Source organism: Podarcis cretensis (assembly GCF_951804945.1).
Source record: "Podarcis cretensis genome assembly, chromosome: 2".
Classification (NCBI taxonomy): Eukaryota; Metazoa; Chordata; class Lepidosauria; order Squamata; family Lacertidae; genus Podarcis; species Podarcis cretensis.
In genome coordinates this window covers 118,209,385-118,220,443 of record NC_137171.1, presented here as the reverse complement: position 1 = coordinate 118,220,443, position 11,059 = coordinate 118,209,385, and the positions used below count along the sequence as shown (strand labels likewise).

Below are 11,059 nucleotides of genomic sequence, written 5' to 3'. Positions count from 1 at the left end.
GGCTTCATACAAGACACCACCTTTAAAGCACATTCAGAGCACATTCTTCCCACCTCAAAGAATTCTGGGCACTGTAGTTCAGTGGCGTAGTGTGGGGGGTGCAGGGGGGGCCGGCCGCACCGGGCACAACATCTGGGGGGGCGCTCACCGCCTCCGGAGTCGCCGAAGAGCCTCGGGCGCAGGCCGTAGCAGAGCCCCATGTCTCGCGGAACTGACGAGCTGTGCGCGTGTCCGGGCTGAAGGCATCCGGCAGGCAGCGCTCGCCGCGGTCCCCGCGCATCAGGGCCACAGAGGGCGCGCCAGGCAGCCCCTCCTCACAGCCCCGCCGCCGCCGCTGCTGCTGCAGCTGCTGGGCCATGTTGCATTTTCCTTGCCTCTCTGCCCTCCTCCTCCTCCGGGCAAGCGGCGTCGTTTGGGCGGCAGCGCCAGCGGCAACTCGCCTCAGATCACCTGACACAGACCCGCCGCCGCCGCCGCTACCTTACCGTAAATACCCCAGCCCAGGCAGCAGCAAGAAGAAGCTGGGAGCGGCAGCAGGTTAGGGGTTAGGGGCGCAGATTACTTGCCTTGCCCTGGGTTAGGGGGCGCAAATTACTTGCCTTGCCCCGGGTGCTGACAACCCACGCTACGCCGCTGCTGTAGTTTGTTAAGGAGTGCTGGGAATGGTAACTGTGAGGGGTAAACTATAAGGCCCAGAATTCTTTGAGGGAAAGAATGTGCTTTAAAGGTACAGCTTATGCAACCCTGTTCGCCTTCACCACACGAGCCATGGTTTTATAACAAACAATGCTTTCGACCTTGAGGTGTATATTTTCAGGACTCAACTTATTTTTGTAATTTCGAGTTGTTTTTCACTCTTTCTAAAATTAATTATATTTTTTAATTGCTCTAACCTGCCCTGGGATCTTAGGGTGAGGGGCAGGTAATAATTTATAATAATAACAGTACTACTACTACAGCTACTACTACTACTAATAATAATAATACCCATGTAGCAGTTCGAAAGCACATCCAAGTGCAAGTAGATAAATAACGTATTTTTCGCTCTATTGGACGCACTGGACCATAGGACGCACCGGACCATAGGAGGGGGACAATAGGAAAAAAATTTTTTTTCTTGTTCTCCCCCTCAAAAACAAGGTGCATTCAATAGCAGGTCTTGCCGCTGCCCCCTGAGCTTGTGGGGCTGGCGGTGGGGGGAAGTGCTGCTTTCCCCCACCGCCAGCCTCAAAGATCCCTGAAGCCTTTGGAGCGCAGCTGCACTCCAAGGGCTTGAGGCTTCGGGGACATCCTTTGTAGCCTCCGCAGAGCAGCGGGGTGCCTTCACCCCGCCGCCCTGCGGAGGCTTTGCACAGCCATCCCGAAGCTGGAACAGCGAGACGGAGGGCTGCGCAGCGCCCCGTCTTGCTGTTTTGGCTTCGGGGACAGCTTTTCAACCCTCCGCAGGGCGACGGGGTGCCTTCACCCTGTCGCCCTGCGGAGGCTTTGCGAAGCCCTCCCAAAGCTGGAATAGCGAGACGGAGGGCTGCACAGCGCTCGTCTCTCTGTTTTGGCTTTGGGGACAGCAGGCTGCTATCTGCAAGCCTTGGGAGCCCGGCGGAAAATCCCACCGGGTTCTGAAGGCTTGCGGAGAGCTGCCCGAAGCCCGGGGTGCACAGCGCCATGCTCCCCGGGCTTCGGGCCGTAGGCAGCTGTGCGCAAGCCTGCGGAGCCCGGCGGGAACTCCCGTCGGGCTCCGCAGGCGTGCGGATAGCTTCATGAAGCCTGGAACGTGAGAGGGGTCGGTGCGCACCGACCCCTCTCGCTCTCCAGGCTTCACTAAAAGCCTGCATTCGCTCCATAGGACGCACACACTTTCCCCCTTCATTTTTGGAGGGGAAAAAGTGCGTCCTATAGAGTGAAAAATACGGTAGGTACCACTCCAGCGGGAAGGTAAACGCCGTTTCCGTGCACTGCTCTGGTTCACCAGAAGCGGCTTAGTCATGCTGGCCATATGACTCGGAAGCTGTACGCCAGCTCCCTCGGCCAATAAAGCAAGATGAGCGCCTCAACCCCAGAGTCATCCGCGACTGGACTTAACTGTCAGGGGTCCCTTTACACCAAAGCGGAGCAGCAATAATCACAACAGAAACATTTGAGAAAGTGTGTTACTAATTTTACCAGTGTTTCCTAAACTGCACATAGAAGCACCAGCTCACAATGAGCTCATTGAGAGCAGGAGGTTTGGGACGGGACCTGCAAGTTCTTATCCAATTTTTTCTCTAGAAACATTCCCTGCGGCCGTTCATGCTTCCACCGTTCAGCTGTGATTCTGTGGTCAAAACGTTCTGAAGCCTTTCTCTCCATTATCAAGACTTTTAAAAATGACTCTTGTCCGAGGCAAGTCCACATTTGGCCCTTGAAGGGTTTAAGTGGTTTCTGTCACTGAAGTCACTGAAATCTGTTGGTGGTCGGCTGTGTAAATTGCTTCTCAAAATGTTTGTCCACTGAGCAGAGGGTCTGCCTGCTCAAATTAGCCAGTAGAGCTTAGTTTGACAAATAGACCATCATTCCTCACATTCAGACAAAAAAAGAAATGCACAGCTGTCTAGCCTTATGTGGCTACAAAGATTTTGAGCATACAAGGCTAACCAAAACGAGGCAATAGGTTTTATAAGCAGTTATAAACAGGATAATAGGAAGATGCTTTCTCCTGAACCTGACTGTTGCTCCATCTACTTCAGTAGTGTCTACACTGACTGGCAGCTGCTGTCCAGGGTTTCAGGCAGGGAGACTCTTCCCTGCTGTACCTGAAAATGCTTTTGGGCAGTTGAACTTGAGACCTTCTACATGAAAGGCATATGAAATAAGGCCCTTCCACCGAGCAAGTCGATTCTCTCATGTCTGCAGGCTGGTGGGATTTTGGGGGCCTCAGGAGACAAGCTGTGGTGTCTGACAGTGCCAAAGGAGAAGTGGATTTTTATAATGGAATGATAATTGTTTCTGGAGGAGCATCTCCACCTCCATCATTCAGCCCAGACACTAAGGTCCTCCTCTGAGGGTCTTCTGGCGGTTCCCTCACTGCGAGAAGTGAAGCGACAGGGAACCAGGCAGAGGGCCTTCTCGACAGTGGCAGCTGCCTTGTGGAATGGCCACCTATGGGCGTAGCTGAGGGGGCAGGAGGGCAGCTCCCCCCCCCATTAAGTAAATAAATAAAAATAATTAAATGAATCAGAATATTTGAAATTGAAATGCTCACTGAGGTCACTTGGATGATGTGATGCATTCTAGCAACTCAACTGAGCGATCAGCATGGCTTCCGTGAACTGACCAATCGCGTTGCAGATGGCTCAGTTCTGGAAGCTTCTCATCCTTTCCAGCATTTTCTCCTGAGAGCGTGCACCTGCAGGGCCAGCCTAGAAACAACTGGAAGTTTCTATACAGCGGAAAGCCCTCAGTCGATGATGTGAATTTTTTTATTTAACTTCCTAGCTTTCAAATGACTGAAGGCTTTAACAGATTTTTCCCGAGCACTTAGGGTCAAAAGAAAGTAATTTAAAAGAACGGTTGTTGAGACGTTTCATTCCGAATCTGTTGGACAGAACCAGACAGAGGAGGATGACAGCCGCGTGTTTGCCCTCCCCCCCCCCCACACAAATCCTGGTTACACTCATGTATCCTGCCCTCAGATGCCAATGAGATAATTATACGACTTTCCATAGAGATCTGAAGGCAGCCCTGCATTGGAAAGCTCTTAATGTGCGACGACGGTCTGTTGTGTTTTAGTATACAGTGGTACCTCTGGTTAAGAACTTAATTCATTCTGGAGGTCCGTTCTTAACCTGAGGTACCACTTTAGCTAATGGGGCCTCCTGCTGCAAACACAATTTCTGTTCTCATCCTGAAGCAAAGTTCTTAACCCGAGGTACTATTTCTGGGTTAGCGGAGTCTGTAACCTGAAGCGTCTGTAACCCAAGGTACCACTGTATTCTGTGGGAAGCTGCCCAGAGTGGCTGAGGCAACCTGGTCAGGGTACAAAAATTAAATTATTATAATTATTCCTCCCTAGAGGATCCTGTCGCTCGTGTGGAGTCTCTGGTGTTTGGCGAAGTTCGACACATAGCGGAAGACCTTCCCGCAATCCTGGCACTCGTAGGCGTTCTCTTCCGCGTGGACCCGTTGGTGCTTGGCCAGGCTTTGCTTGCTGCAGAACCGCCGGTCGCACTCGGTGCACTCGTACGGCTTCTCCCCGGTGTGGCTGCGGTGGTGGGAGACCAGGTGGGCCTTGCTGATGAAGGCCTTGCCGCAGAGCACGCACCCGTAGGGCCTCTCGCCCGTGTGGATCCTCAGGTGCTTCACAAACTCCTCCTTCCAGCGGTACGTCTTCTTGCAGGCCGGGCAGGCGTAGGGCTTCTCGCCGGTATGGATCCTCTGGTGGTTGGTGAGCTTCCCCCTCTCGCGGAAGCTCTTCCCACACTCGACGCACTCGTGGGGCTTCTGCCCTGTGTGGATCCTCTGGTGGCGGATCAGCTTGTCCCTGCGGCGGAAGCTCTTCCCGCACTCCAGGCAGACGTGGGGCTTCTCGCCTGTGTGCATCTTCTGGTGGCGGATTAAGGTCGATTTGTGCTGGAAGTTCCGGCCGCACTCAGGGCAAAGGTACTTGACCACCACGCCATGGAGCGCCGCCTCGGGAACAGGCCCGTCGGCTTCCGACCGGTGGGACGGCTCCTCCCATGTCACCGCGGGAAGCCACTCCTGCTGCCGCTCCGATCCGCAAGCTTCCTCAAAGCTCTCGCACCTCAGCGTGAGGCGGCTGGCGGATTTGCCCAGGAACACCCTGCGTGCTTCCACTAACTCCGAATCTCTTTGCTGACCAACCTCTTCCTCTTCCTGGGACGTTGTACGGCTGTCTGAAGGAAAAGACATGGTTGAGTCATCGACACCCACCCACCCCGGCCAAATCATTTTTAGTTTTATTTAATAAGATTTAGATGCCACTTAAGAATAATTCAAAAACTGAAGCGGTTTCCCATCTAACGTCACTTCTTCCTGCCTTATACGTTCAAAGCAGTACGATACCACATTAAACAGTACAGTCGTACCTTGGTTCTAGAACGCCTTGTGACTCAAACATTTTGGCTCCCAAACACCACAAAACTGGAAGTGAGTGTTTCAGTTTGCGAATGTTTTTTGGAAGCTAAACATCCAACACGGCTTCTGATTGAGTGCAGGAGGCTCCTGAAGCCAATCGGAAGCTGTGCCTTGGTTTTCCAATGTTTTCAGAAGGGATTCTGTTCAAGAACCAAGGTGCAACTATAACGGCTTCCCCCAAGGAATCCTGGGAAATGTAGGTGGTTAAGGGCGCTGAGAGCTACTAGGAGGTGTCCTATTCCCCTCTCATAGCTACAGTTCCCAGAGTTCCCGTGGAAGAGGGATTGATTGACTGTTAAACCATTGTTAAACTGTAGCTCTGTGAGGGGAATAAGGCCGTGTCGTTGGTTGTGTGTGTGTGTGTGTGTGTGTGTGTGTGTGTGTGTGTGTGTCTTAACAACTCTTGGCACCTTTAACAAACTACAGTTCCCAGGATTCCTTGGCGGAAGCCATGACAAATACTTTGAATTAGTGGTGTGGCCTACTTTTCGCTTACAAGCTTAATAATAATAATAATAATCATAGAATCATAGAATCATAGAGTTGGAAGAGACCACAAGGGCCATCGAGTCCAACCCCCTGCCAAGCAGGAAACACCATCAGAGTGTTAATAATAATAATAATAATAATAATAATAATAATAATAATAATTTATTTATATCCTTCCCATCTGGCTGGGTTTCCCTCAGCTCCCAACAGAATATAAAAAAGACAATAAAACATCAAACATTAAAAATTTCCCTAAACAGGGCTGCCTTCAGATGTCTTCTAAAAGTCAGATAGTTGTTTATTTCCTTGACATCTGGTGGAAGGGCATTCCACAGGGCAGGCGCCACTACCGAGAAGGCCCTCTGCCTGGTTCCCTGTAACCTCACTTCTCACAGTGAGGGAATCGCCAGAATGCCCTCGGAGCTGGACCTCAGTGTCTGGGCTGAGCGATGGGGGTGGTGACACTCCTTCAGGTATATTTTTTAGCTCCCCCCCTCCCCCCTCCCCCTCCTGCAAGTTAAGTGACTCCATACCGAGTGTTTCTGCATCTCTGTCACCCTTCTGCTTGATCTCCTTGAAGAGCGGTCTCTGCCAAGCATCCGATGGAACTTGCTCTCTCTCGGGAGAATTCACCATCACCTCCACAAAGGGTCCCAGCTCCTGTAAGAAGAGCGGAAAGGTTTCTGTCAGAGCTGGGACAGGGAAAGGATCCACTAGAGGCAGCAGGGTGGGAGGAAATTTCCTCCAATTTTTGTTAAGAAATGCGTCATTTCATAAAGTTAAATTGCGATGGAATGTTTGTGATGGAGCAGCAAAAAACAAGCTAATGCTATTCTAGGCTGCACCAACAGAAGTCTAGTGTCCAGATCAAGGGAAGTAATAGGATGGCTCTATTCTGCCTTTCAATGACAAACCTAGACAGCATCTTAAAAAGTAGAGACATCACCTTGCCAACAAAGGCCCATATAGTCAAAGCTATGGTTTTCCCAGTAGTGATGTATGGAAGTGAGAGCTGGACCATAAAGAAAGCTGAGCGCCGAAGAATTGATGCTTTTGAATTATGGTGCTGGAGGAGACCCTTGAGAGTCCCATGGACTGCAAGAAGATCAAACCTCTCCATTCTGAAGGAAATCAGCCCTGAGTGCTCACTGGAAGGACAGATCCTGAAGCCGAGGCTCCAATATTTTGGCCACCTCATGAGAAGAGAAGACTCCCTGGAAAAGACCCTGATGTTGGGAAAGATGGAGGGCACAAGGAGAAGGGGACGACAGAGGACGAGATGGTTGGACAGTGTTCTTGAAGCTACCAGGATGAGTTCGACCAAACTGCAGGAGGCAGTGGAAGACAGGAGTGCCTGGCGTGCTCTGGTCCAGGGGGTCATGAAGAGTCGGACACGACTAAACAACAACAACATTCTGCCTTTGTCAGAGCACACCTGGAACACTGTGTCCAGTTCTGGGCACCACAATGAACCAATCAATTCAAGTTAAAAGAAAGGAGATTCTGACTAAACATCAGGAAGGACTTTCATTGGAGGTTTTTAAGCAGAGCTTGGATGGCATTATACCTCTGTGAGAGGCAAAACTACAGCTCCCAGGAATCTTTGGGGGGAAGCCATGACTGCAAAAAGTGTGATGAATGTGCTTTGAATGTACAGCATGAGACTTTTAACCTCCGGGTCTGGGTTTGAGCCCCAGGTTAGGCAAAGGATTCCTGCATTGCAGGCGGTGGAAACAGATGGCCTTCGTGGTCCCTTCGAACTCTACCATTCTAGGATTCTACAGTGTGTACTGTGGATGTGGTCAGAGTCCAACCACTACACCACACTCCTCTACACACTATACCACACTTCCAGTTCACTCCCTCTCCCCCCTTTGTCCCACCCACTCAGGTTAAACTCTGGTTTATCAACAGATCCAGGCACTCGGCCCCCACCTAATCTAGCAAATTCCCACGTGAACCTCCCAAACTTCAGGCCGGCCACTGCCCCAGTCACCTCCTGCCCCAATTGTTCTGCCTCTTGTTGCCTTAGCAGGAAATCCTCAGCCAGGGCGATCACGTGGGCGCAGGTCTCAGGCTCCTGTTCCCTGACCCAGCTCTGCATCTCCGGAGGCAGGACAGCCAGGAACTGTTCCAAGATTACCAGCTCCAAAATCTGCTCCTTCGAGTGCTTCTCCGGCTTCAGCCACCGATGGCACAGGCTCCGGAGTTGGCCATAGGCATTGTGCAGACCTTCAGCCTCTTGGTAGCAGAAGCGCCTGAACTGCTGGCGCTGGGCCTCTGCCCCGACCGCACCGCTCAGAAGAACAGCGGCCTTCCCTTTCCTGCTGCCCCTCCTCGCTCTGGCACCGTTTGGCGTGCCAGTCGCTTGCTGCCCTTCCATTTCGGAGGCGGGTGTCCTCTGTCGAGACCCCCACTCTCTGGCCAGCCATTTGCACGTCGTGAGCGCTCCCTCGAAGGAGGCGGGCAACACTTTGACCCCGTCCCAAGGCAGGGCCTCCTGACACGGCGGCAGGCTTCCCCACCCTGAGCGAGGGGGTGGCCTCGCCTTCAAGAACACCTCGTTTTCTCGGGTTTCCCAATGCACTTCCTCCAGTTCCGGCTTGACATGGGTTGCGGCAGTCCACCCATGAGGCTCGCCGACGCACACCATCTGGATATCGTGAGCGTCGGCGTCAGCCGGGTCCTGAGCCTCTGTTTTTATCCCGCCGTGCTGTCCGAGCGCAACCCGGAACTGCAGGCTCAGGGATGGTGAGGCGCTTCCTTCCTCAGCGGCCATTTTGTCCTGGCCTTCCCTCAGCCGTGGCTCTCAAACTCACAGGGCTTAGCACACGTCCGAGGGAAACATTGTGCCGGGGCAGATGGCTAAGCATTCAAACATGAGAATCGGAGTCTCTTTTTGCCAAACTGGTACCGAAAGAGAAGTTGGGGGCCCTCTCGACTGGCGACTGGGCCTTCTCCCTGAAAGAAGAAAACCGAGAGAAGGAGAAAGAACTGTTAAAGTGCTGTTACTTTTGGAGCAGACTGCTTTTGGCTCCTCACTGCAGTTTATTCCATTTCTCCTGTTATTTTGCGCATAATATTTGAGCTGCAATGCAATGGCATCGTTTAGCACTCGTTTCCGTGTCATTTGATTCCCAAATAAATCTGTTTGCACCCCCCTCAACCTAGTGGTGTTTCTCATTGCAATTTTGCCACCTTTTTCATGGGTTCAGGCCACTGCCACTCATGTTGCAAGATGTGAGGCAGCATGCTCTGCGCCCTCTTCCCATTTCAAGCTTCACACCTCTTTGTTTCTTGCCTGATGAGAAAGCATGACAATATTTTGGCATACATTGTCATGCCGGAAAGGGAATTATTTGGCAATTTCCTTTTAAAAAAACGTTCCTTATGAAACTTTGTTAGTGCCCATTTGACCTAAAATAAACCTCTTTCTATGCATTTTTGCCTAATATGTACATTTTGGCAAGCGACTTTCACAAACAGAACACATTTTTGCTATATTCTATATTCTCACAAATATACACAGTTTCCTGTTGGCTGGGGAATGGCACTGTAAATTTCGGATAAGTGCACATTTTGAAGGATCCCTGTATTTTGGTTACATATTATTTCCAGAAAGTGTAAATTAGGTGGGCTGGGGGGTTATTGGTTTGCTTTGTTCTTGTTTTCATTATGCATTTGTGTTTTTATCTTGTACTGTATTTCAATGCTGTGAACCTCCCTGAGATCTATGGATCTCCCTGAGATCTATGGTATGCAAATGTAACTAATAATAAAAATTTGTGAACCAAATTTCTACCCTTGCCCTAGATGTAGAGCTTTATATACGGTACATCAGCCTTCTCCAGCGCCCTCCTGACATTTCGTTTTGGACTACAACTCCCATCAGTGCCATCCTGCACTGGCTGAGGCCGATGGGAGTTGTAGCCTGAAACACCTGGAGAACACAAAGAAACAATAATGATAGTAATAAAATACTCTCCAGGTTTCTAGCTTTCCCCTTTTAAGGGAGAAGTATTCAAGACCCTTCCAGGGGAATATTTATTCATTTATTCAATACATACTCTTCCCTTCCCCCAAAGGAGCCCAGGGTGGAATAGGATGATCAAAATATGATTACAGCCAGCAAAATAAGTTTCTACAAAGAGAGAAGGAAGAAGAAAGGGGGATCAAAATATGTAGGGGCCACCTGAAGCCTTATATCCTGGCTCAGATCAGAGGGATCACATCCAGGCTGAACTGAGAGCAGCAAGAAACGGGAGCCTTTAGGGTCATTGGCCCAATCCTGTGGAAGGCTCAATAGAGACCCAATGGCTGCCTTCTCTTTAATCTTTAAAAGTCTGCTGCGAACTTTCCCATGCTGCCAGACTTATGCAGGCTACTATAAATAGTTAGTGGGTAATCTTGGGTTTTCATTTTTACATGTTTCTTTAGTGTGTGTTTCTGTGCACTCCTTTGTTGTAAACCACTTTGATATTTTTTAGCGGCATACAAACATTTTTTTTATTGATCAGATTGGTTTTGTCCGCCTGCCAAAATATTTGACCATTTGCCTTTCTGCCTTATGACAGAACTGCACACCACCCTGTTATGCCAATGAAAGCAGCTCAAAACCAACAGCGCAGCACCAATGTGCCAGTAAATACAATTTTCTCTTTCCGGGCACATTTGGGGAGAATGCCCCTCTCTCTTTCCACGGAGCAAAAAGTAATCCCTTTCCCTCCAGCTGTTTCTTTTCCTCTCCAACCCCAGTGAAACCTCCTCCCCGCCCCCCACAAAGATCCCCCCATTCTCCTTCCTCCAACTCACCAGCTCCTTGCAGCAGCTGCTGCCCTGCAAACGCTCCTGGCAATGTCCTGCCAAGGCTCTGGTTTTCCTCTGTGGCAAAACACAGGAAAGGATTCCTCGCCAGGGCATTGAAGGGAAGAGGAAAGAAGATCTTCCCTTGCAGCCTCCTGCCTTTCCTGGCCTCTCTAGGAAGCAGAGAACTGCCTGGGTGACTATTTTTTTAACCCTTCTTGCAGACATCTCTCTCTCTCTCTCTCTGGGACAAGCCAGAGTGGTACTCCTTAAAAAACAAACAAAGCCCTGGCCTTGAAGCAGCAGCATGACAGGCAGACATTTAACAGGTGCAGCCAGGCACAGCTTTGCATTTCCATGCCCGGGGAGAGCTTTGCCTGCTGAATTTCTGCCTGCCACTTGAAAGACGCAAGATAACCCCCATAACTCAGGAAGGGCTGTGTTTGATGCGCACTGATAGATATTTATAATTTTATACTATAATTTTATTTATCATTTTGCTTATACCCCACCCATCTGGCTGGGTTGCCCCAGTAGCTCTGGGCGGTTTCCAACACATGTAAAAACATAACAACGACAAATTGCATTCCCCCCACCTTCTGCTCTAAGGAGCTCAAAGGGGCATACAGCATGGGTA

The 11,059-nt window shown here is 50.4% G+C and overlaps 1 protein-coding gene across 2 annotated transcripts; it reads right to left on the bottom strand.

Annotated features, from left to right (window-relative positions):
* Positions 1–3,849: 3,849 nt before the first annotated feature.
* LOC307208538 (uncharacterized protein) lies at positions 3,850–10,627 on the bottom strand. Of its 2 annotated transcripts, none has more exons than XM_079963211.1 (4): positions 10,428–10,627; positions 7,616–8,573; positions 6,153–6,279; positions 3,850–4,889 (listed from the first exon to the last, which is right to left on the bottom strand). In XM_079963211.1, exons 2-4 carry the CDS (start codon positions 8,396–8,398, stop codon positions 4,045–4,047), a joined length of 1,755 nt encoding a protein of 584 aa, XP_079819337.1. In that variant the 5' UTR covers positions 8,399–8,573; positions 10,428–10,627; the 3' UTR covers positions 3,850–4,044. The 2 variants fall into 2 exon arrangements, with proteins under 2 accessions (XP_079819337.1, XP_079819336.1); XM_079963210.1 differs by having other exon boundaries at positions 7,616–8,580; positions 10,432–10,627.
* Positions 10,628–11,059: the final 432 nt, after the last annotated feature.

Excerpts from the sequence above, each read along its gene's own strand:
- LOC307208538 (XM_079963211.1), bottom strand. The coding sequence starts at position 8,398 with ATGGCCGCTGAGGAAGGAAGCGCCTCACCATCCCTGAGCCTGCAGTTC. Across the intron at positions 6,280-7,615 it reads CAGAACAATTGGGGCAGGAG|GAGCTGGGACCCTTTGTGGA; the intron begins GTGACTGGGGCA and ends CTCTTCTTACAG. Across the intron at positions 4,890-6,152 it reads CAGAGATGCAGAAACACTCG|ACAGCCGTACAACGTCCCAG; the intron begins GTATGGAGTCAC and ends CTTTTCCTTCAG.